The sequence below is a fragment of the Haliotis asinina genome, chromosome 6 (assembly GCF_037392515.1).
Source record: "Haliotis asinina isolate JCU_RB_2024 chromosome 6, JCU_Hal_asi_v2, whole genome shotgun sequence".
NCBI lineage: Eukaryota > Metazoa > Mollusca > Gastropoda > Lepetellida > Haliotidae > Haliotis > Haliotis asinina.
In genome coordinates this window covers 70,483,460-70,510,000 of record NC_090285.1, presented here as the reverse complement: position 1 = coordinate 70,510,000, position 26,541 = coordinate 70,483,460, and the positions used below count along the sequence as shown (strand labels likewise).

At 42.7% G+C, this 26,541-nt stretch overlaps 1 protein-coding gene across 1 annotated transcript in view; it reads right to left on the bottom strand.

Annotated features, from left to right (window-relative positions):
• The window catches only part of LOC137287573 (E3 ubiquitin-protein ligase listerin-like), a 44,448-nt gene that overhangs the window by 16,446 nt on the left and 1,461 nt on the right, over positions 1 to 26,541 (bottom strand). Inside the window, exons 3-11 of the mRNA XM_067819939.1 lie at positions 26,425 to 26,523; positions 25,643 to 25,873; positions 25,304 to 25,356; positions 24,694 to 24,874; positions 24,072 to 24,245; positions 23,546 to 23,736; positions 7,002 to 7,140; positions 5,879 to 6,550; positions 394 to 622 (exon numbers count right to left, since the gene is read on the bottom strand). Coding sequence (XP_067676040.1) covers positions 394 to 622; positions 5,879 to 6,550; positions 7,002 to 7,140; positions 23,546 to 23,736; positions 24,072 to 24,245; positions 24,694 to 24,874; positions 25,304 to 25,356; positions 25,643 to 25,873; positions 26,425 to 26,523 — 1,969 coding nt within the window. The remainder of the gene's footprint in view (positions 1 to 393; positions 623 to 5,878; positions 6,551 to 7,001; positions 7,141 to 23,545; positions 23,737 to 24,071; positions 24,246 to 24,693; positions 24,875 to 25,303; positions 25,357 to 25,642; positions 25,874 to 26,424; positions 26,524 to 26,541) is intronic.

Sequence of the window (26,541 nt, the reverse complement as noted above, 5' to 3'; positions counted from 1 at the left end):
ATATATATACATAGATATATCTATGTATGTATGTATGTACCCAAAGGAGGACTTCCTCTGAAAAAGAATTTAAAGTTCATTCTCTCTACAGTGAAACTACTTCAATCCAGAACAAGCTTGATGGTAGCTCTTCCTTGATGTATCTAAACTTTACAAACAGCTTTACGCTGTACCATGATTTCATTGTATCATGATTTAACCTGCTTGTTGCTTAATGCCAAACTCAAGCAAAGTGATGGCAGTCTCTAAATAATCCTGAATAAGCTATATAAGTCATGATCAAGTCAGCTCATAAATATTCTCTACAGACTTGAAAGGTGGGTCCCATCCTGCCTTGAACAAAAACTAGATGTCAAAGACAAGTATTCATCTAAGCATATTGATTAACTTCACCTTCATTGACACTAGCTGAGAGGACGAGGGTTATCAGAGACCAGCCATGTTCAAGGACGTCTTGGTTTCCTGAACTCTCTGTGGTCATTTTACAGATGTCATCACCAAGGGAGATAATCCTGTCCGTCAGCACAGAACTTTTCAGCCATGAAGACACAGATGGTGTGGAATCATGTATCTCTAGTGCCTTGGTGATGAGATTACACAGCAACACTGGACTTGTCAGACCCTGGAAACATAACAAAAGTCTTTTATTGGACATTTCTTTCAATAATAGACACTTGCTATGGATATTCAGCTTCTCCATTATTTCCACACAATGTCCCTGGGCTAATACTTGCTGCCCATTCAGCAGGTGAATGACAGTGAATATTTACCCATGTATATATTATGTACACGAACCCACAGAGTTGTTTTTACAATAGATTAGTGAGGGAATTAAGTTAAAAAGGGGTATACATAATATTTGTACAACATGTTTACACAGAGCGGATGTAGGTGAAGCAACATCAACGCATTCAGTTTACGATGGAAAATGCAACACCAGCTCCCCTTCCCTGACATCTCCATTCAACAATCACTCACCACCTCCATCTACCACAAACCGCGCCACACTGGCCAATACATCCATTACAGCTCCAACCCAGACCAAGACAGCCGTCATATCTACCTTATTCAGACGTGTCAAATCCATCTGCAGCTCCTCCCATCTTCAACATGAACTAGACCACCTTAAGACAACTTTCATAATCCTTAATAGCTACCCAAGACAACTAGTGGAAACCACCATCAAGTCAAATCTCCAACATCAAGACTAATCCAGACAAGTCAGAACCATCTCCCATCCTTATTAACATTCCTTATGTAGGATCCATCAGCCATTAAATCAGCAGACTACAGAAAAAACTGCCATAATAGACACCACATTCTCATCCAGTGCAACCCTGAAGTCCTTATTAAATGCCAATGGCAAAGGCAGCAGCAACATCACTCCCAACCCAACATGATGTGTTTGCAACTTGGAATGCAACTGTAGTGACACTTACATCGGTAGGATTGGCACACCTGTTGCCATCCAGATCAAAGAGTACCAAAGGCCTGTCAACAAATCAGACTTAAACGGGCACTGATGCGGAGCAATTTCTGTGGACTGGTGGTTTCTTTTGCTATTGCTTTTCTCCCGTGAGTACCCGGATGATATCCCAGAATTCGTGACTGGTTCGTGATCTCTGCTGAGCCTCCCATATGCCCAATTGATAGTTTATGTGTAGACTGATCAACAAAGATGAAGTCATTTTACTTTGTTATCATGAAAACAAATCAAACACTTTGAAGTTTACTCATCTGCCAGTGATATGAAAAAAAAACATGTTAGGACTGAAAAATAATAAAGTCAGTGTAGGTCTTTATATTTTGTATTATTATTTATATTTTAAGTTATAAACCTAATTAGTTCCTTGTCACATTTGTATGCATTTTGAAAGTTAATAAAAAACCCCACATGGTCTGCTTATACTTACAGTGAATTTCTAACATGATTTTAATATCAGAACATTGTATAGATTGCCAAAGTGAATCATATTTCACACACACCCTATTCGTGACCTAGTGCATGTTTTCTGTAATACGGATTCTGCTGAATGCTACAAGAAATAAATTAAAACAAAATGCAAACATTAAGTTTAAGACAGATGAAAGTTACAACAACAATGTCAGGCTATTAACTTGTTCAGGAATGTATCTGTCAATATCCAGATAAAAGAACGATATTCCATTCATCTGCAGCTGGTAAATAATCCTGCTTTATGTCTTGTCTCCTTTAACAGTCTAATATGCGAAAAAGTGACACATCGTTTGAGAAATCTTCACACTGGTGTATACATAATCTCACTGGTCACCCAGGACAGCACTGTATGATTAACTGTATGATGTCCGCCATTAGTTAGCCAATAATGAGCAACAATCCATCAATCAAGGCAGTGGCAGTTAATTCTTTGTAGGAAGGATGTTGTTTTCACACTCATACATTACGACAGGGTGTATTCAGTATAGATTACGTAAATCTACACTCTAAACACTGCCTTTTTGTCAAATCCGCTGTGAAAGTAATTAATCAATCAGTGTGTTATTGGTTAATCTTTTGATCGATGTTTGTTTTTGTAACTCAGTTGTTAAACCCTCTTGCATCACTTACATGCACATATTGTATAACATACAATACATTTGCCACTACAGACCTTAATTTATAATGTTGAGTATTTACTCTAGACTGGAGAAATGCCAAATGGGAACCTATGTCGGGTAATTTTATTGGTGTTAACTGACCATCAAGTGAATGACGACAAATAACACGTGTAGGTTTATACCATCAAACACAAGTTACAGCAAGGAAGATGTAATCTCTGTGTCGCATGCAGCCTAAAAACACTTTTGGGCCGAAACTGTTTCGAGGATACCAACGGAACTTCGTTGTTACATAAGAAATGCACATAGGTATTTGCTGTGTACATGGGTAAATGGGTATAATCAGGGGTTTTTTATGTAAGGAAATTTTCAGATTTCTCTACCAATGGGAAAGTTGTTGTTATAAATTTACGAATTCACATAAATCACCTGTATGTTTTTTATGATCATAGATCATAAACCAGGACTGTAGCTACCAAAATTTACGTATGATGTTTGCTATGACAGCTGGGCCACCCCTCAAAACTATCTAAATATAAAGCTTTGCTATCTTTCGGACTTATATGAAACAAATGGCTTGCTACGTGTATGTAGACATCATATTTTCACATGACATGATTAAATATCGAGATAAAAAACACAGAAATAGGATCAAATTGGATAGTCACTATACCATCCAGGCATCAGAAAAAAACCTACACTGCTGGGATATTTTGTTACAATCAGATAAAGAATGCCATGGGTATTTTTAGATAAAGGTATGTGATGGGCATCTGGCCTCCTCACTTTTTAGGGTGAAGAAATTCTGCTAATGTGGACAGGAGCCCAGTCCCTTTGTCTGTCACGGATGAGGGAGCGGGTGCTGACCAATTTGCTGCTTGGTTTCGTAATTAGATCGTTGGCTCCGCATCAGTGTCCCTTTAAAATCACCTAGTTGAAAATCCTGATCATACCATCAACTGGCAAGACACAGAAATCTTAGCCGTGAACATTAGCAACTGGCGTAAACAGTAATTAATGGAAGCTATCCACATCAAACTAGGGACCAGAGACTCTTCTTTACTAATGCCTGGTGCATTAATGGATTTCATTAAACAATAGTGTTTATCTAAACATCCTGTGAATCACACTTGCCTGTATTTGTACATCCTAATTTCTATCACTTTAAACTGTTAGTGTTATTGTACATCCTAATACCCATCACTGTATAGTTCACTGGCTTCACCTATGGTCATTTGCTCTATGTATGTTGTACAAACATTATGTGTACCCCTGTTTAATTATAGATCACATATACTCTAGGGGGTACAAATGCACAAATCATTTATTGTCATCATTATAAATGAAAACCTGCGAAAAATAACTCATTTGCAGATGTAATTCCCTTAAATTGACCTTTTTGACAATAGTGCACAATTCCCGTGAATGAAATTTCAACCAATCAGAGGGACGTCCCTCTGTGACGTAATATGAGTTATTAATATGTAGGTTTCTGTAGTATACATCAATATTTATAGGTCTGTCTAAACCTGCAATCACTACAATTGTTCTGAAAAATTAAAGCTCTATGTTTTCACAATCTACGGCAGTCTAAGTAAACTTATCCTCAGTACTTTTCGTTATACTCCACTACTGAGTCTAACAAAACATAGTTGGAGGTCGCGTCATTTGAGATTGACCAATCAGAACACAGCTTACCAAATCGCGAAAGTGCACATTCGCACATACCTTTGTAACTTGTTATCTCAAAAAGGTTCGTACCCGAACGATTCCGAATGCTATGTAGCATACGCTCGCTTCCGGGTGACGCACACGACGTACGTACAACCATGACAACGGTGAGTAAACAGTCGCTGAAAATGGTGTTTTTGGCAATATTCAAGGATGTCATCTTGCGGCAATATTAGCTAATGGTAACAATGTCAACAGAAATCCCAAAGCATATATATAGCAGGTCAAATAATTGTGTTATATGCAGATTTTTGTTTGTGAAGAGTTCTATGTCAGTGACCTGAATATTTTGAAAGTCCCTACGATCCCTAAATAGTAGCTGTTGTCTGATTGGTTAAACCTATTTGATTGTCTCGCGTTTGATTGGACGGTCATTGGTCGCTCAAAGGTTACCTGATGCAAACTTCTACTAGGTTTTGTTAGACTCAGTGGTGGAGTGTAATGAATAACAGTGAGATTAAGTTTACTTAAACTGCAATCTACGGCCATTTAATCTTGTTACCTGCTTTGCTTATTTTCTGAGAGGCAGCTTGTTTTCATAGACAATTCTGTCAAAGCTGCTTGTTGTCATAATGAATATAATTCATCCTGGTAGTTCTGTTACAAAATCTTTTTGGTTATGATTCAGAAACATATTTAACTATGAGTAGGAAGCAGTTTTGATCTTTTAACTTTATGAAAACAAACCATAATCTAACTGATTGTGAAACTGATTTATGACTATGATACCACAATGTTATGAAACGGTGGCGCCTGGCCGCAAACATGTGTCAGTCTGAATAGAAATGCTATTTAGGATTGGTTTCACTGAGTTACAAAATCTGAACTACTTTCTACTGGTAGTAAAATATGTATTTGATTGATGGACAATAGGATTTTGTGTGACATTGCTTATAACATAACAATTTCACTGTTGGAAGCGAGGTGGGTGTCAATATGATAATCAACACAACCACAACCTCACTTCTGAGGAAGAAATCATGATGTTACAAGCTGTGTTGGCAAAATCCTTTTGGTCATTAATCATTTACTAGAACCAGTAAGTAGTTCTAACTTTTTTAACTTGATGAAACAAGTCTAAGCAGCATCTTCTATCTTGGAAGTGAGGTAGGTGTCAAACCACTTGATTTAACACATACAGACTTCCACAATGCTCGCTTTGCACTCACACACAACATATTTAGCACAAACTGAGGGGTCTGGTGGAAATTCTGTCCATGGTGACACCAACACCCGACACATAGGAGCATTTGACACAAACAAAACAATTTGGCATGTCTTTGTTGAAGTTGGAAAATCAGCAAATTTTATATACAACTAACTGAAAATCCTTCTTCACATGACGTAACTGGCTACAGACTTATGTAACCTGTCTATGATTTCATTGGCACTCGAGAGTGAAGCAGACAACTTTTTGGAAACTTTGAATCGGTATCAATTAACCACGCATTTTTAAAGAATGAATTTGGTGTTCCGCTTAAGACTAACCACAAGTCTTTCATATGTAATGGTTAAAAGAGTACAAAAAATGTGTGTTAATTCGTTCTTTAATGCCCTTGCTAATACTCACCTTGGCAAGCTGTGTCATGATATCTAAAGCTTGACTGTCCTCAAGCTGTGACAGACACACCATTACCACATCCAACAGACACATGACATGGTCCTCCTTGTTTGACGTCTGAACCCTGCTCACCCATGGAATGATAACACCACTCACAAAACTTAAGTAAACATTGGTCCCTGCTTTGAGTGAGGAAATAGTCAACAGTTCCTCAACCATCTCCTTTGAGCTGTAAAGATCAAATATCCTTGAAAAGACACTTAGAAATTCAACACTCTCATCCTGTAAACATTTTGTAAACACATAACTTGACACAGAGTTCACAAACACCTGACTGGATCCAGCCATGTCGACAGGACCAAGCTTCAAGTCTTCAACAGCCAAATCATCAGCAAATTTAACCTTGTCTGCCTTGGCCTTGACGACCATGTTGGGCCTGAGTTGCCCTGACACAAGAGACAGAAGTCTGCTGGAGAATGTGTGGAAGTGTGGGGTGTTGGTAAGGGTGGGGTATGTTTCTTCAATCATCTGCAGCAGGTTTCTGTAACACATGGAGCTCAGTGCCATTCCGCTATCCATCCTCTCCAAGGCTGTTGTGAGCTGCGCAAACACACAGTACAGGGGAGTCTTGTACAGAGTGGACTTTGTCTCCATCAGGGAGGTCTCCACAATCGGCAGCACCTGAACACAACAACAGCATCAACTACCGTAAGGATTCAATTTGTATTGTGGGTAAAGTGTTATTTATTGATTTCTAGTTAAATGGATCTATGTGAAGGTCACTGGTTATTTTGCCAGTGTCCCTAGTGGCAGCGTGTTTAGTTTTACTGTGTAATACAGGTCAGCTGAGTGTTGATTGTCTGTCAGTAGTGATGTTGGCAATGTAAGTAGAGGCCAGAAAGCAAACTGTGTCAGCTCATGTGATCATTCTCACACATAAAAGGCTGACAAATGGGATGGTGAAGATACAGGACGTAGTTCCCTGTTGTTATTCATTATTGATATTTATGCTTAAGATGTATATCCCAATGTACATCAGACTATGTTCAATGTGCTGGACTGATATTGCTGGCCATGCATATACAGAGGCAAACACTTATCTATCCAGGAAACAAAAAGGTTAGCCACCTACCTGGTCCAGCAACAAACAGTTGATTGTCTCCCCCTGGTTGTCTGCAAGCTCCTTAACAGTGTACTGACAACACTCAAACAGTGCAGTGACCAGAGCGGAGCTCTCAATGACACTCTGCTGCACACTGTTGACACCCAGGCTGTAAACAGAAGGATTTGGTGCTGGTCAGATGGTCAGAATACAGTCGTGCCCTGTATATCCAAATGTCAGATATCCGGAAAAATCGCCTTCACAATGTAAACTTACTCAGTTATCCGGAAATCCGGTTTCCGTAACCGTACGGTCATTTTCACATACAAACCACCAATTTATGTACATTGTTTGTCTCGTATATCCGTATGGCTGAGCACTGTATGTTTACACACGTGATTACCAAGGGCCTCGCGTGACATAACATGAAAGAAGTCGTCAGTCTTTGAAGCGTGAGAAGATTAGTCAACCTCTGAGTAGCAGGGTGACACTGAGTTCATTTTGAGGCGTGTCAATTTGTAGGTCACTATAATTACTCTGAGAAACATTTTTTTGTCAGTCGATCAAAATGACAAGTCAACCAAACAAACGTAAACGGCATGCCATTTCAGCAGGGGAAAAGAGAGAAATTTGTAGATACAAGGAACAGAGTAGTATAGGGAATGATAGTTCTGGACCACTTTCAAGAAATGTCTCTACAAAGCCTTATTTAGTAAATAAGGCTTTGGTTGGGGCCTTAGATCTTGCTACTATTACCCCTACTACAAAAAGGTTGGGTGTCTATGAAACAGTTTACTGTGTATTGGTTGGAGGTAAAACTGTGCCGTACGGTACGATCAATAATTCTTCTCTTACAAACCCCCTACCCGGCCCATCCCTCAACATAGATAAAGTGGATATGAAAGCCGACGAACCTAACTTGTACTACTTGAGGGATGGGCCGGGTTTTACCTCCAACCAATACACAGTAAACTGTTTCATAGACACCCAACCTTTTTGTAGTAGGGGTAATAGTAGCAAGATCTAAGGCCCCAACCAAAGCCTTATTTATTAAATAAGGCTTTGTAGAGACATTTCTTGAAAGTGGTCCAGAACTATCATTCCCTATACTACTGGTGTTGGAGCCGACACCCACCCGCACGTAAACGTTGCAAACTTGATACTGGTGTCGTTTCACCCACCCGAGTTTGATCCCTTTCACTATCTCAACATCATTCCCCGATGGTTCCCCTAGGTAGACTTTGATGATCAATGTTGAGTTTGCCGGCAGACTCTCTAGTATACTGACCACGCCTTCGAATTCAGACACCAACTGCAATTTCACGTTTTGTATGTTCGGTTTACTCGATAGCATGTGAGCTGCCATAGTGTCGAGTGGGCTGACGACTATGCTACGTCTCTGAGTTGGGACGTAAGCCACGAGTATGGTTCCATTGTTCACGACTTTGTTTAGGTGGTTGTCTTTGTTATCCGTGAACACGTAGGGAGAGACGAGCCTAATATTGAGAAACCAGTCGTCGTTATCGGGTAACAACACCCACTTGTCATCTTCGGTGAAGACGAGCATATATGGTTTGTTTCGGGCGACGGTAGTGCTCTCAACATCGTCTAAGTCGAACAGTTTACCACCGAACGATGGGTATATTATCCAGTTATTATCACCGGTGTTGACAAGGGAGTACTTAGTGTTGACTGTTGCTCTTGTGGTATCTATCATATCACTTAGGGCTCCACCGGAGGGGATTTCAACGCGTTTGTAAATGTTGTTTTTCAGTTGCAAGGCGTACGATGTACCATCTACTCCGGGAGCGTCGAAACCGCGCGTGTCTCCGAGGTCGGAGATCCCGATATTGACGCATTTTTTCACTCCGGGCCCTTGTGCACTGGTCATTTTACATGAAGCGTTAAGCTGAGGTATCCTATATTTACAGGATTATGATTTATATCTAACACCGATATTGTCAGCTCAGGTATGTTGCCCTGGGTTAATTTCTTATACTGCCGTGGTGAAAACGACTCGGTTCTACCGTCGTTGTATTTCTCAGTTTTCACCGGCACTGCTCTCAGTATAGTGGAAGGGTGACCTCCTTGAATGTTGTACGTTGTGCTCACCTGATCGAGATGAATGTACAGCTCTCGGTACGGTACTAGGTCGGGTAACTTCGTGCCTGTGACGGTTGTTGTTGGTTTTATCTCGTCAGGAGACATACCGAGCATCCTTGCTAATGGTCGGCCGAGCCTCAAGGGGTTTCTTCCGTTGTTGATTAACACCACTGTTCGGCTCCCAGGGGTTTGAAGACCTCGTCGTTTAGAGAGCACACGCTGTAGTAGCCGTCAGTTATCTGGCTGCGAGTTCCACTGACGAACAGCTTATTGTTGCTGATATTGATGTTAGTCCATTGCGGTAGGTAGGTGATATCGCAGAGTGCGACTTCGAGTTGGCCTGACGTGTTATCGATCGCGTGCGTCAGCTGAACGGCCTCACCGCTCGTTATTCCTGGAAGTGTTATGTACATGTTAGAGTATATATACTCATTATATAAGAGTTTTAAAATGTTATTTTACCCTAAACTGGACGTAGATTTCTCCCCCATGAAGATCGTGGTTGCTCCTGAGTTATATTTCAATGCCCAGCTTTTAGATGTGTTCGATAAGTATAAGCTTTCGGTGACTAACATCAAGGCAGTCCACGCTTGGTTCAACAACCCTATGCAGTTCTGGCAGAATCAATTCAACTTTGCCGTGTGGTGCGCTACAACGGGGTGTGGTGTGACATTGGCCGACACTCGGCGTGGACAGCTGAGTCAGTCTGTGTTCAAGTTCCACGTGTACTACCAGGTCAGACGTATCCTTAAAGAGATCAGCGCCCCCCTCCCACAGGACAAAGCGTGGGATGCAACAAACAACCCGTACGATAGACGGGCCTACGAACGTATTTGCAATGAATTCGAAATAAACCCGAAGACGGATTGGCGTTTGCCGGGGCCGAACCACGGGTTGGGTATACCTTATGATGGCGCGCGATCAGTGAAAGAAGTCAGTGATGATTTACTAAAACGAGATATACTACGCCAGGACTTTGCTTTGTCGAGTAATGAATGGAGGGATGATCGTATGAACTTTAAAGGTGGTGTTGCTTTCACAGTCCAGAAAGTGGAGCAGTCAACCGCAGACGGGTGGAAAATGTTCATGCTGGACACGTCAAAAGGATTCACTCGTGCCGGGGTAGTCAGGTTGAACGACTCGATTCGAACGTACGTGTGGGTGCTGTTGGGTGCGCAGTCTATGACGCGTTCCAACATCCTCGGTAAGGGAACTGCTTACGACGCTCAGAAACAGTTTGTTTCCAACGTTGAGGATGCTATCAATTCTCCAGTTGATCTCCCGCGGGCTATCGAACGCTACCAAAACGTGTTAGAATACGCCAGATCGAAAGTCAATTACGTGTTCGGCGTGGGGTTGTATATGGCTCCGAGTGATATGCAATTGAGAGTAAAAAAAGTGGTGGGTTATAACAACAAAATAGTCATAGCCACGAAGGATCAAAAGTTGGGTATCAACCCCGATATTAACACCACCTATATCCCACACATCCCACCACGTGAAACGGGTATAGTGGCGCCACCTCCGGAGTCTAAAGTTCAACCACAGTAGGTGGCCCCCCATGTTCAGACCTCCTATCAGCAGCATATTGATAGTAAAACAGCCCTAGTGGTTGGTGGGGTAACTTTGGGACTTATTTGGTTAAAGATTTCTTAGCCGCTACGTACACCAGACCCGCCACGGCGACGATGGCTGCCCACAGGTTTTGACTGAGCCACATGGCAGTTTTAGACAGAGCGCTCAACAACCACGAGACGATGCTACCCAGGATGCCGGGAAGGGCTTCGGCGGCTTTACCAGCCAGTTTAGCTAGGCCTTCCCCGAGTTTTTTGATCCAGTCTTTAACACCCCCACCGCCACTTGGAGTTCCCCCGCCGGCAGGTGTGGGGGTTCCTCCCACCAGTGACACCACCAGGGTTGATATAATGAAACCCAATGCAGTCAGAATGCTGGCGATGGTGATCCCTTGCTCCCGGAACAATATCCGAATCCTGTTGGCTAAAGTTGTATCCTCGTTCAGTATTCTATCGATTGTTTCCCGAATGCGACTGATCTGGGATCGAAGCTGTTCACGATTCGAGGAAGCGGCTTCCAATCGTGTACGTCTCTCGTCTTCTAAATCACGTAGTCGTTTATTGATACGACGCTTCATATCATCGTTTTCAGTTTCGTTGAGTTTGGTTTTTTCCCTAGCGATGTGCTCGTCGATTTCGTTCAGTTTCCCCATGTTGTTCACGAGCTCTCCACGCACGCGTTTCACGGCTTCGTCTAAGCCGTACAGTTCCCTTACCGGAAAGTCAAACCCCGGTAACGGTTTGTCCCAGTAGGTGCTCAATAGTTTTTCTATGCTGTCCGAGGCTACTGTAGCACGCTCTGGTGTCATTTCATCTCTAGTGGTGAGGTGGGATCTGGTAGCTTGCAGATCTTCTTTAACGGCCTTAGGTATTGCACCACCGTAATCATTCATGTTTAGATTTTTACGGATAAATTCAACACCATAGCGGCTGGCTAGAGTTGACAAGGCCAGTGGTTTTTTATTGCTCTTGTTAAAGAGGTCAACCCCTGGGTCAGACTTAAGGCGTAGAACACCCTTTGTATCAATAAAAAAATCCTTATGGTATCGACCCTGTGGTTCAACGTAGTTTTTATCTCTTCTTAAACTTTCGAAATAATCATTTACCGTTGTTTCCAAGAGTTCTTGGTTCAATGGTGAACTAGTAAATGAGGTCTCCTGCACATCGGATGCCTGGGCACTAGCGCCCGGCATCTCATCCATAGGTATGTCTTCATCCATTAGTATTAAAAATATATTTCATTTATATAACAATTCACAAAATGTCAGCCGAAGAAATCGATAAGCTGTACGCTAGATACGAGTCCCGGCTCGGAGCAGAAATGACAAAGACAATAGGATCGGCTATGACCCAGATATACACCGGTATTGTGTCACATTTCCTTCCCATTCCACCAGAGCGCCGACTTTACCTGTGGGAGGACCTCGAGAAAGACCCTTTTATCGAACACGCCGTGAGCTCTATCAGCTGCGGGCTGTACCACAAATATGGCATGTTGTTGGCTCCAGTGACGGCAGCGATTATCACGGCAAAACATTGTCAATTTGAGAGAAAGAATAATAATAATAGTATAGATGGATGCTGCAGTGGAAACAGTGGAGGAGACCCCAGTGGGGGAAGTGACCCCTTCACAAACAGTAACCAGACAGAAGAATCCTAAGAGAGTAGCTGCCGGTAAAAAACGGTGGTGTAACCAACATAAAGTGACCAACCCAACCCGACTGTTGTTGGCTGTAGGCGTAACTGCTGCCGTGGTTATAACATGGTTATATACACGTGAGGGAACTGAGGGAAACCCTGAGGGTGTGGGGGTACCCCCCACGCCGCCGGCAGGCCCCACTGTAGATCCGCATATCATGTTATAATTTTAATATTTTATATCATATACATAATGTCTGAGGGGAAAACGTTCGTCAACGACGCATACCACGCCACAGTGGTCGCCAGTCTAGCCGTAGGGTACGCTCGGTTGACTAAAATGGTGCTTAAACAACCAACTATCAAGCTAGATTTCAACCTGCAGGATATGGGTATGCTCATAATGAACCTTGGTATGGCGATGGCCACAAAAGACATCCTAGTAAAACAAGGAATAATACCTGATAATATAATGAAATAAATATAGGGATGGCCACGATAGCTATGATGGTCGGTGGGGCGTTAGTGAATGCCCTGGCATTTTCCGGGAGTAATTTCCTCTTCTCGAAACTACGAGATGATCACGCGGCTGAAATACAGGAAGAAAGGAAGCGACACGATCTCGCTACTGAGAAATTACAAAGAGCACAGGCCGAGTACGCTAAAAAACGCCTCCAGAGGATCGATTTTATTAACGAACAACTCACGCGTGAAAACCATGCCGTTCAAACATTCAACGATGTCGATGAAGCAATGAAAGAATACTACCTACTAACTGGTAAACAATTGGAACCGCTCAATAAACCCACACTCGCTCAGTACTACACACCATCCAAGGGACAAATGAATCGTGAACTGGTCTTCATAGTGTTGGGTATAGCAGCTACTGCGTTGGTTGCGAAGCAATTAAACTAAAATACCTATATAAGTAAACATGAGACCCGCTCCATACCGATGCGAATACATACTTATGGGGAAGACCGAGGCCTGTGGTAGGAAATGCAGGAATCAGGGGTTCTGTTGTTTCCATATGGGAAGTCCTAACTACTGTCTATGTAAAGCTCATGGAGCGAACGTAGTCAGACATCAACTCATCTACGAGAATAAAAAGGGCTACATAAAAGAACGTAGGCGACTGCTCAAGATAGACTCCAATGCGTGAACCAATTAGACATTGGTTCTCTTAGGTGTAAACACTATGTATACTGTGCGCGAGCTAAAGCGGGTCGCAAAACAGAGAGGTATTCTCGAATGCGGAAGTCAGCATTGTTGAGATTACTAGGTTTAGAAGCCCCTCCTACGGTAAAACAATTAAAAACTCAAGCGAAACAGCTTGGATACACGGGTTATTCAAACTGGTTAGTCGGATTGTTATCACATGATACCTCGCTGATAGAAGACTTCCGAGAATGTCAAATAAAATACAGGATTGAAATATATTTTTTAATAAGGTTACTGTGAACCAATTAGACATTAGTTCTCTTAGGTGTAAACACAATGACTACTGTACGCGAGCTGAAGAAGGTCGCAAAACAGAGAGGTGTCATCGGGTATTCTCGAATGCGGAAGTCAGCATTGTTGAGATTACTAGGTTTAGAAGCCCCTCCTACGGTAAAACAATTAAAAGCTCAAGCAAAACAGCTTGGACACACGGGTTATTCAAACCTGGGGAGAGTCGGGTTAACCGCATTGTTATCACATGCCCCCGTAGCAAAACCTCCCACTGTAAAACAACTGAAAACCGAGGCACACGATTTGGGTTTAGGTGGGTATTCTCGTATGAGAAAACCACAGCTTGTAGAATTATTACGACAGAATAGAGCTATTGACCTACAGTTCGTGCGCACTGAGCACGCCGTAGGCAATTATTTGAGAGGTTGGCGCATGCGCGTTGATAGAAACATAGACATTACAGATATCAAGCCTCTGATAGCTGATAAGATCAACCAGGAACTAAATAACCTAGGAAGTATCAAGTTTCAGATCACAGTGAAAATGTCGCTCGATAAGCAGGTTGGGAGTACCACTGAGTATGTTCAGCCTTACTTCCGAGGTAAACAAGAGGTCGTCACACATGCAGAGACCATTGACGCATCAATCGATACCAGTTTTCAGCAGATACGAGAATACCTAGAACGCTATACACACTTGGGGTCCGGGTGGGCTGTAGATAAAATCGATAATGTCTATCTAGACATAGCTAACTACGTGCCGTTCAGAGGTGGGTCATACCTAGCCTTGCCTCCCTACTATAGGAAAAAACATGCCATAGTAAACGTTAAGAATAGAGGAAACGATTGCCTGAGGTTAGCTATCAGGTCAGCCTTATTTCCAGCTGACACTCATTCAGATAGGCTTTCTAGCTATCCCCAAGACGATGGGCTTAATTGGGATGGTATAGATGAACCAACCCCAATATCCCAGATCACTAAAGTAGAAAAACAGAATAATCTGGCTATAAATGTCTTTGGGCACGAAGGTAACACAACAATAGTACACAGGGTCAGCCCGGTGAAGGATTACCAAGTTATCAATATATTCATGATCCAGCGAGGTGAAAAGTATCACTACACGTGGATAAAACATCTCAGTCGGTTGTTGCACGACCAGTCGAAACACGTTGGGGAAAAACACTTTTGTGTACGATGCCTACACGGTTTCAGTCGAGCTGATTTATTAGAATCCCACCGGGATGATTGTCAAGGTGTGGGGCAGACGGCCATACGAGTCGACATGCCTAAGGAAGGTGAAAATATCCTAAAATTCAGTAACCACAAGAACCAAATGTCTGTACCTTATATCATATACGCCGACTTCGAAGCCTTAGTGGCTGCCGCCGGCGAGGCTCCCAGTGGTGCCTTCACCCACAAGACACAAGAGCATAAAGCCTGTTCGTTTGGATACATTGTCGTCCGTTGTGACGGGGAAACGAAAGCTCCGGTAGTGTATAGGGGCCCTGACGCGGCTGAAAGGTTTCTAAAGTGTTTGCAGGAGGAAGAAAAAATTATTAGGAATACATTGTACAGAATCGCTCCCATGCGTATGACCCGAGCCGACAGGCTAGCTCACGCTAGTAGCACTAACTGTCACGTGTGCGACTCACCACTTAACGGTGATTCGGTGAGAGATCACTGCCACATAACTGGTAAGTATAGAGGCGCCGCTCACAACGCGTGCAACCTCAAGCTTAAAATCAACCCTAAGACAATAAACATCCCCGTTGTCTTTCACAACTTGAGAGGGTACGACTCACACTTGATCATGCAGGCCATCGCGAAAATCGATGGTAATATAACGTGCATCCCCAACAACATGGAGAGATACATCTCCTTCAGCTTAAACGGACTTAGGTTCATTGACTCGTTTCAGTTCCTCCTGTCGTCACTCGACAGTCTGGTCAAGGCCAACAATACCTTCCCTATCACCGATCGATACACAGACGCCGAGACTAGACCCCTGCTTATGAGGAAGGGTGTGTACCCCTATGAGTATATGGATAGTTGGGCCAAGTTCACCGAGACCAGACTACCCCCTATTAACTGCTTTTATAGCAAGCTGAATGAGGCGTCCGTCTCACGAGATGATTACTCGCACGCGACTAACGTATGGAATAAACTGGGTTGTAAGAACCTGGGTGATTATCACGACCTGTACTTGAGGACAGATGTACTGCTGTTAGCCGACGTGTTTGAAACGTTTCGGCGGACGTGTTTAAAGCAGTATAAACTCGACCCCGCATGGTATTACACCAGCCCAGGTCTGTCGTGGGACGCCTTGCTTAAAAAGACCGGAGTTAATTTGGAATTGCTCACAGATTACGACATGCACCTATTCATTGAGAAAGGCTTGCGAGGTGGGATTTCCATGGCATCCAAACGATACGCGAAAGCAAATAATCAATACGTGAAAGGTTACGATCCTAACAAACCAACCAATCACATTCTCTACCTCGACGCAAACAACCTGTACGGCTGGGCCATGAGCCAGTATCTACCTACAGGGGGATTCGAATGGGTACCCCACGTTGATGTTATGGGGGTCGCACCAGATTCGAACAAAGGGTATATCCTCGAAGTTGACTTAGAGTATCCCAAGGAATTACACACATCACACAACAGCTATCCCCTGGCCCCCGAACGTATGAGGGTTAACCCAGACTGGATGTCTGAGTACCAACATAACTTGTCAGGTGGTCGTGTGACAGACGTTGAAAAACTCGTGCCTAACTTAATGAATAAGACCAAGTACATCGTTCACTATCGTAACCTACAGCTGTACCTGTCGTTGGGTATGAGGCTGACCAAAATACACAGGGTGCTCATGTTCGACCAGAGCCCATGGATGGAGCCCTACATCAGAATGAACACAGACCTACGAAAAAAAGCCACCAGTGATTTTGAGAAAAATCTCTACAAGCTCATGAACAACTCGGTGTTTGGTAAGACTATGGAGAACCTGAGGAAACGCGTGACCGTGAAGCTGGTTAGATCTAGTGAGGAAGACAAGCTCAGGAAATTGATAGCCAGTCCGGCATTCAACCGTAATAAAATATTCACAGACAACCTGGTTGCCATACACATGAAGAAAAGCCACATAAAATTCAACCGGCCTGTTTACGTGGGGATGAGCATCCTCGATTTATCCAAACACCTGATGTACGACTTTTACTACAACGAGCTCAAGAAACAGTACGGCGACAGGTGTGAAGTACTATACACTGACACGGATTCCCTGCTGATGGAGATTCGAACCGAGGACGTGTACGAGGACATGAAAAAACACCTCGATTTATACGACACCAGCGACTACCCTAAGACCCATGCCCTACACAGTACGGTAAATAAAAAGGTCCTAGGTAAAATGAAGGACGAGTGTGCTGGCACGCCCATAGCCGAGTACATAGGTTTGAGACCTAAGATGTACTCCATACTGAAAGCCGACAATAGTGAGATCCGGAAGGCTAAGGGGGTTAAGAAGTATGTGGTGAAACAACACATCAAACACGCCAGATTCAAGGAAGCCCTGTTCAAGACCCGTACCTTTAGACATAAAATGAACACACTTAGAAGTGATGGACATAAGATATACGGACTGACTATAAACAAGACGTCCCTGTCGCCTATGGACACGAAACGTTGGATAGCTATTGATGGGATAAACACATACGCGTATGGACATGAAAAAATTTGAGGCTATTTACTACAGCCCGCGTGGGTACTGGAAAGGAGCTAGCGCAGTAGATAAGCTAGCTAAAATAGCGCGAGTACCCCCGGAGGAAGCCAAAGCGTGGCTTGAAAAACAAGCCCTGTGGCAGATCTATTTGCCGGCACCACGCTACGTGCCTAGAAGGAGGTTCGGTATTAACATACCTAATAGCGTTCACCAGGCAGACCTACTGTTCCTACCCCACGACAAGAGGTACAAGTATGCCTTAACCGTAGTGGACGTAGCCAGTCGTTACAAGGAAGCCGAACCCTTGACCACGAAAGATTCGGCCCAGGTAGCCAGAGGATTTGAACGCATATACAAACGCAGCTCACTGACGTGGCCAACAGAGCTGCAAGTTGACCCCGGACGGGAGTTCATGGGTGCCGTGTCACAACTGCTAGCCAAACACGATACAAAGGTCAGGCGTGGCACGGCCGGAGCCCATCGCAGCCAAGCCATAGTTGAGAGATTTAATAGGACTTTGGCTGAGCGCTTGTTCGGCTATCAGTATGCTAGGGAGATGACCACCCCTGGAAAACGATCGACTGAATGGGTCACGAGGTTACCCAAGGTGGTGTCGGCAATCAACCATGAAGTCACCCGTCTCACCGGTAAGAAACCGGCAGACGCTATCAAACTAAAATCAATAGTTGCAGAGTCGGCCGCTCCATTGCGTGGGAAGGAGAAACAGATACCAGACAGGGCTCTAGTGAGGTATCTATACCAGCCGGGGGAACACGAGGGCGATAGCCGTAAGCGGGCCACCGATCCTATATGGTCAGTCAAAACTTACAACATAGATAAAGTGGATATGAAAGCCAACGAACCTAACTTATACTACTTGAGGGATGGGCCGGGTAGGGGGTTTGTAAGAGAAGAATTATTGATCGTACCGTACGGCACAGTTTTACCTCCAACCAATACACAGTAAACTGTTTCATAGACACCCAACCTTTTTGTAGTAGGGGTAATAGTAGCAAGATCTAAGGCCCCAACCAAAGCCTTATTTATTAAATAAGGCTTTGTAGAGACATTTCTTGAAAGTGGTCCAGAACTATCATTCCCTATACTACTATACCCTATACAAGATATCACTAACCAATATCTTCCTGCCTGCCAACATACACTTCATGGGTATGAAGTTCACCCCTGAATTATTATCAGAAAACCAGTTGGAAATTATATCGTAATAGTATAATAATGACCAGTCATCGTCCCAACACTACACTTAACGACCTAGGAGATACGGAGGGCTTCGATCAGCCTGGTGAGGAAGGTGAATTATACATCCTACAATTCAAAGACAACGTGTACAGACGGGTGTTGTTATTAGATTTTAAAGAGCCTAAATGGCTGATCAACTTAACACTCACCTCACCTTATATCACATTAACTGAATCGGGGTGTATCTCTAAGATTAGGAACAACGGTATCTGGCCCGGGGATTTCATTCCGGAGAGGGGATTAATAAGAACTAGCAAAAATGGGTTATCGGCTTTCTTCGAAAATAAATTAACATTTAGTAATCCTGAAATAATATTCCCCCCTTTCACACTCATCATAGAAGTCTTCTTTGAGTATTCAGACAATGGAGACCCCCCAATAATACACCAAATTTTACCCGGGGTGGTAATAAGCTGGTTTAGCATACACAAAGGCAAATATTGTCGTATTGTTATACAACAGGATACCACGGGTCCTATAAACCACTTAATAAGCCTCCTTGGGGTTTATTTTATACCAGAAAATTCTATTAGCCTCTCACCTATTACCCTGACTAATAGTCTAGAAATTATAGACTTTAAATTCATTGATAGATTTTTAACTGAAACCCAATTAAAATATCTTTCAAAATATATATTATAGGATGGGTCTGTACCCAGTCGTAGAGGAAGTAGCGAAGACGCTGGAAACCGTAGATGGGTTCCGCTTGAGGCAGTTATGTGATGTGAAACGTCAACTAGAACAAGACCGTGACACGCGGAAAGCACTATGTAAAAAGTACAATAGAGCTTTCAATATCGTGGACGGGGCTGACACTACCCTTATGGCAACCAGCATGGGACTAGGTGCGGCAGGTGTTGGGTTGTTAGCTACCATCGTGGCTGCACCTATAGTGCTAGGTATTGAAATAACGGCAGGGGTGGCAGGGTTGGCAGGGTTGGCGCTTAAGTTAGTATCACGCAGACTTAATCGTAAGGCATTGAAACACGACGAGATCAGGGTTCTGGCCGAAGCAAAGCTGAACACAGTGAGTGAGCGAATTTCCACGGCACTCTCTGACAGTAAGATCTCAGAAGAGGAGTTTCGTTCAATCCTCTCTGAACTCAAAAAATATAACGGAATGAAACAAGATATTCGATCCAAGTCTCGTAAGTCTGCTATCAGCGAGGACGAGAAAAAAAAGTACATAGCACAGGGAATACAAAAAGCCCAGCAAGCCTTTATTATGAACACCAAAGAGATCGTAGGCGGTTCACATTAAACTGTTTCATCGATATAAACGTGGCATAGGCACAGACGTTAAGTAGTAGGGGTGAGGTATCTATACCAGCCGGGGGAACACGAGGGCGATAGCCGTAAGCGGGCCATCGATCCTATATGGTCAGTCAAAACTTACAACATAGATAAAGTGGATATGAAAGCCGACGAACCTAACTTGTACTACTTGAGGGATGGGCTGGGTAGGGGGTTTGTAAGAGAAGAATTATTGATCGTACCGTACGGCACAGTTTTACCTCCAACCAATACACAGTAAACTGTTTCATAGACACCCAACCTTTTTGTAGTAGGGGTAATAGTAGCAAGATCTAAGGCCCCAACCAAAGCCTTATTTATTAAATAAGGCTTTGTAGAGACATTTCTTGAAAGTGGTCCAGAACTATCATTCCCTATACTACTAACAGTATCCCTCAGCAAGCCTAGAAACCCTTAGTAGACACTTCGACACAGAATTCTAAAACACAAATGAAAATGGCTAGAAAGTTAGCACGTGCTTGGAATGCTAAACATAAGAAGATGGAAGAAGCAGTTTATCTTTGGATTTCTGATGTGACCAGTTGAAATTTGCCCGTCAATGACTTAATGGTAATTGAAAAAGCATGTGCTTTTGGAGCTAGCATGGGTATCACAGACTTTTTCTCGTGGCTGGTTAACACGGTTCAAATCAAGATATTGTGTATCAAGCAGGAAATATGAAGGCGTTGCAGCAAGTGCTGATAAAGAAGCTGCGATTAAGGGTCAAGAAGATCTAAAGAAGGCGCTTGAACACTATGAGGAGCAAGACATCTTCAATGTAAACGAGACTGGATTGTTCTTCATACTTGCAACGAATCAGACACTTGCATTTCAACCTGTCAGTGGTACAAAGCGCTCCAAAGAACGAGTCAGCGTGGCACTGTGTGCAAATGCAGATGGTTCAGTAAAAATCAAACCCTTTGTGATTGGCAAGGCTAGGCGTCCCCGTTGTTTTGGTAGTGACTTTAATCTGGAAGTTTATGTTAGGTACAGGAACAATGCCAAAGCGTTAATGACTTCAGAACTCTTAAGTGATTGGTTACTATCATTTGACAGGCCGATGAGATTGAGAGGGAGGCGTGTCATATTATTGATGGATAACGCAGCTAGACACACCCACAATGTGAAGCTGACACATGTCAAATTACACTTCCTGCAGCCCAACACGACTGCACACATACAGCCGATGGATGCCGGCATAATCCGTGCTTTCAAAGCACATTACCGCAAGCTTGTTGTGAGGCATTTCATTGAATGTATTGTCACGAACCAGACACCAGCTGTCAACATACGCACTGCAATCCGGATGATCAAGCAAGCCTGGACAGCTGTGAGCGAAAAGACATTTGCGAAACTGTTTTCGTCATGTGGATATTATCAAATCAAGTGAAGACATGGCCTTGTCGGAACTTCGAGATGCACTTCGATCATATGCACAAGTTGCAACTGTGACTGTCAGTGCCGATGATCTTGAAAATGTCGACAGTGACGAAGTGACCGACGAGTCTTTGAATGATACTGACATCCTCCAAGCAGTGTGTTCCGACAGCGAGGCTGATGATGATGACGAAGTTGAGCAAGTGCCACCTCCCCCACCCATGTCACACAAGGAAGCTCGTGTTTGCCTTGATCAGCTGATTAGCTATTACGAGTGTGCAGGCGACAGTGAGAACCTTGAACTGTTACTCGCTATTCTACAAAGCCAGTGCTGAAGGCTCTGACAGACTTTTTCAAGCGAGCATGAACAGGTATGAGACATTGAAATTTGTATGCACTGATATAATGCACTGTGTAATCAATAAAGATTATATCTGATGCCTACTATGTTCGTTTCTTTGTACGTTTCTTTGTACATATGACCTGTGATTCAGATATCCGAAAATTCTCTTATCCGGACGATTTCAATAAAAACACAAGCGTTCGGATAAACGGGGCACGACACGACTGTTGTTGTGTTATTCGTGATGCTTCCATTTAATCTGGCCTGACCCCCAAATGTACTCATGGAAACAAATTAGGGTACACATGAAAGTACCAGTGTTCCTTAATTCTTTTCCAAAACAAGGTATGTTTTGCACTCTGAGTGAAATTCAGGAAATAATGGAACACTTGTACTTTCCCGTTTCCCGTTTTCATTTCTAAGAGTAGATAAAGTCTTTCTAAGTACTGCTAAGAAACAACATAATTTATCTTGCCTCACACATGAATGTCGCTTTCTGATTGGCTAAGTGCTATTGTATTATTTTTAATGTACACCGCTGGGAATTCCGAACTCTTCGGGTGCTTCATGGTAGAACTTTTTTACCTCAAATAACATTGAATCACGCATCAAGCACGAAAATTACTGATGTTTTGCGACTGAAAATTGATGGAAGGGAGATAACACTAAATCTGTTTACCTTGTGTCATCTGCAAAAAAGGTGATTCGCCTCGCATTCAAAAGAAGTGCTTCAAACAGTTCAAAATTAAAATTCAGGTCTTCGGTAAGATAAAAATGTTGTTCACTGGTTTGTTTATGTTCCCCGAGCCTGATCCCATGATTAGATAGCTGGTCAAAGATTACTCAAAGTAAACAACAAAAAGCACTCACGGCATACACTGTATAAACTAAAGATAATCATAGATTAGTAATGAACAAGGGATCCCGGATCCAACTAGCATAGCACCTATGCTGGTGATGGGTTCTGCTGAACCCCTTGGCTTCCTAGGCGCAATTGCTCCCAGGGAGTGGATGCTCCTGAACCCCATGGCTTCCTTGGCACAATAGCTCCCAGGGAATCTCACAAGTTTTATGTTCAGTACCAGAACAATGCTAGAAGAAATCCCATTTGATCACGTTTTTCAAATAATCAGATTACAGAACACTGTGACTTTTGGTTTACAATTCAGACATAAGTGTGGATCCGAGAAAGATCCACTGTTTACACTGCTGTTTACACTGTGCGCAAAAACAACCCATGATATATTTCTCATGTTAACTTGTAAGGAAAACAGAGCTCTCATAATACAACAAGTGGTGTGACAAGAAGAAGAATGATCACTCAGCGTGGGACTTGGGACCTGTGCTATAGGGAGAGCAGTCTGGAAAACACAGGAAAAGTGACAAGGAAAAGTGACATGGAAAAGTTCTCATTCATTCCACTCAGCTTCGAAGCAAGAGAGAGAAAGAAGTGCAAATTGTAAGACTGAAAAAGTTTAAAAATAAGTATATTTTCTTCACTAATACCTCTTCACACGTAAGATCATTTCCTGGATTACTAAGAAACATCACCCAGTACTTTCAGTAAGTGATAGAAAAATAGCAATAATTAGATTTAAAATGCAGAGCTGCTGGCAAATTGCCATCTGTTGCAAGTCAGATTACATTCATTATTCTCTACATAACACATTATCAAAGGTCAATATCACAGTTTCACAGGAAAGAATAATTGCTACTAGATAGGTCCATGCATACTGTATGCCACTATGACACCTGTAAATCTGTTAGCACTGTACCCTTTCCCAGTCAGCTAAGAAATCAACAGCACAACCTACCCAGTCCTGAAGCAGGTGAATAGTTCCATGTAGAACTTCTTGGACTCTCCAGACAGACTTCCTGGAATCTGGCTCAAGAGTGGCAGAAGACTGGGGCCAATAACTGAAGCATTGCCATGGCAACCATTTTCCAGCAAAGTGCGTAACTTGGGCCAAACTGCTTTGGTCCATGACACATGATTCCAAGAATCCTACAACAAGCAAGTCCTAAGTTCATGACATGTATCGGGTTAACTTTTTAAGTCAATGCTGCAGACTTAGTTCCCAATTGTATTTGGCAAAATCATTTATACAGGGACTACAATTCACAATTGAAAGCCAATCTTCTAAATGAGGAGTGAAATCAAATATGTAGTCAGGGACATGACAATAAAGTTAGCATAAATATAAGTGTATCAACATGTGAAGCACTAAACGTAACTTCTAATTGTACTTAAACACTAAATAGCATAACGTATTCATTTGTAAGCCTGAAAGGTATTGCTGGTGGGCACTGGCATATAATAATGAAACCATGGAAACTCACAGGAAGGAATTTGACCAAAGAGAGGACAGCTTCCCAGAGAGCTGAACAGATGACTGGATCTGAACTGTCAATGTTGTGCAATATAAGGGGAGACAACTTGGTGATGTACTCTTGAGCAACGTTTGGCAACATCTGACACAGGCTGGCACAGAATGAATACTGGGCACTCTTGATCTGTGACACATTTAACATGGCTGAGTATTCAACACAGTAGTAAAGTCCACACAAGCAGTTGTTATAGCACTGGCACTAAAACATTATAACCATGGCACCAAATATTAACTTGAAAGGCTGTTTACAAATATTATAAAATCACTCAATTAAATTTTGATTGGAGATACTAAATAATACATCATAAATGTGTACATATTGCATAATGAAAAATATAACAAATGCCTTAAAGTGCTGAAATAAGCCTAACAAGTTCCCAGCTTTGGTAAATAATTATCAATGAACAATGCCACCAGAATACAATACCATCCACATAATCAGCATGGCCACACATCAAAATTTACATGATCCTCTTGTTTTTACTGCAAGCCGACTAGAAGCATACTAAGCCTGAGAATGAGGGAATCATGAGTGATGATTGTGAAGTGGTTATAGTTTCTATAAGACTTACACTGCTGACACTGGATTTGGAGTGTTTCCAGAACTTTCCCTCCTTCAACAGTCCCTGCATGTGTCCAGTGAGACCAGCGGATGAAGCTGCAGGGAGGGACAACAGCAACTTCCTCAGTGCCAGGAAGGATGATGTAACAACGCGGCTGTATCTGGTCTCCATTTCCTCCTGGGTGCTGGTCCTGGAGATAATCATCTCTCACAGTGATCAATTTTGTTGGATGCACTTTCTGCTAAACATACTGTCAGAAAGGATGTGTCTGGCATATTTTTACACATTCATTTTTGAAGACATCCAACACGTTCAGAGAACAACTACACGCAGATATACGATGAGTATATGGATGACAACTTCTTTACTGTATAGCACAATGTTTTGGGGATACTCCTTGTCCCTTCTTCAGGTGATTGAAACATCATGAATCACCCTAAGAAGGAGCAGGAAGTAGCCACAAACATCTCAACTACACAGTCCCAAAGTGTAGGTATCCGCAAGCTAACATCCCCTATCCCCCACCCCACCCCATCCCCTTCACAAACAACCCCCATCCCCACACCACCCACCCGTCCTGTTTGCTACATGGGATATGTCTCCATTATTAACAACTTACCTAGGTTCACTGAGAGTAGCTGGTGTCTGTGAGGTCAGATTATCCACCAAGAACTGGAACAACAGACAATATGATTTTGGTACTTCATGTCAAACTCACTACTGATGAGACTAACTACAGTCATAGCTTTTGACCAAGGTGGAGCTACTCACTGCCACTGGAGTGAAGTTCTTCAAACATGTGTTAATCTGATAATTTAAGCTACACTAACACTGACAATATGACATATCAAAATTCAGATCTTGTTTACTAATAGCAATAAATATATCACCATTACAACATCTCATGATCAAATACAGAATTTGTTCACCCAGAGCTGTTCACCTAATGTCCACATACCTCAGTAATGTCTGTCTTGCAGTAGTCCATGGCATCTGTCTGTTTGGTTGGAGGAAAGGCTGACTGGAAGGCCTGAGTGGCTGATGTTGATACAGTTGGGTATGTATCACACTGACTCAGCAGCCAGCTTCCCATCACACTTTTCAGGTAGGGGGCAATGTTGCGACGTACACGGGATACAAGGGTCGTCATGGCCTGCTGGGTTGCCTCCCTCACCCGATAATCGACATCCTGCAAAGCAATGATGTCTGTGGAACAGTTCTACCTTAACTGGCTTAGATTTACTCCACAGTGAATAATATGTTTTTATTATTGCTTTGAACAGCAATACAGTTGTATTAAACCTGGATGAGGGGTCCAAAATCAGAGGATATGCAGACCTGGTGGCTTAGATTTACTCCACAGTGAATAATATGTTTTTATTATTGCTTTGAACAGCAATACAGTTGTATTAAACCTGGATGAGGGGTCCAAAATCAGAGGATATGCAGACCTGGTGTTCAACAACTATGATACACCAGACATGCTTCCCCCTTTTAAAAGCAGAGTCTTATCAATGTCTGAATAATATGATATAAATATGAGTTATTATGTTGCTTGTCACAGCACTTTAAATCATGTTCATTTATGTAACAGCTGTAATACAATTTATCAACTAGTTACTTCCTTTGTGAATATGGATACAGTTTTCTAAAATATGTGGACAGTGGTTGTTTTCCATCACTCTTTAGAAAGTACGTGAAAGCAAGACTTTGTGAGGAGCAATCATAAATCCTGCTTACAATGGACATCTTGTTGTATATTCTTGGCCAGAATGGCAGAACTCCTTTCAAGCATTCCTCTCCTTTTTCTTCACAAAGTCCTGCAAACTCCTGAAGAGCCTGGAAGAAGAAAAAGCT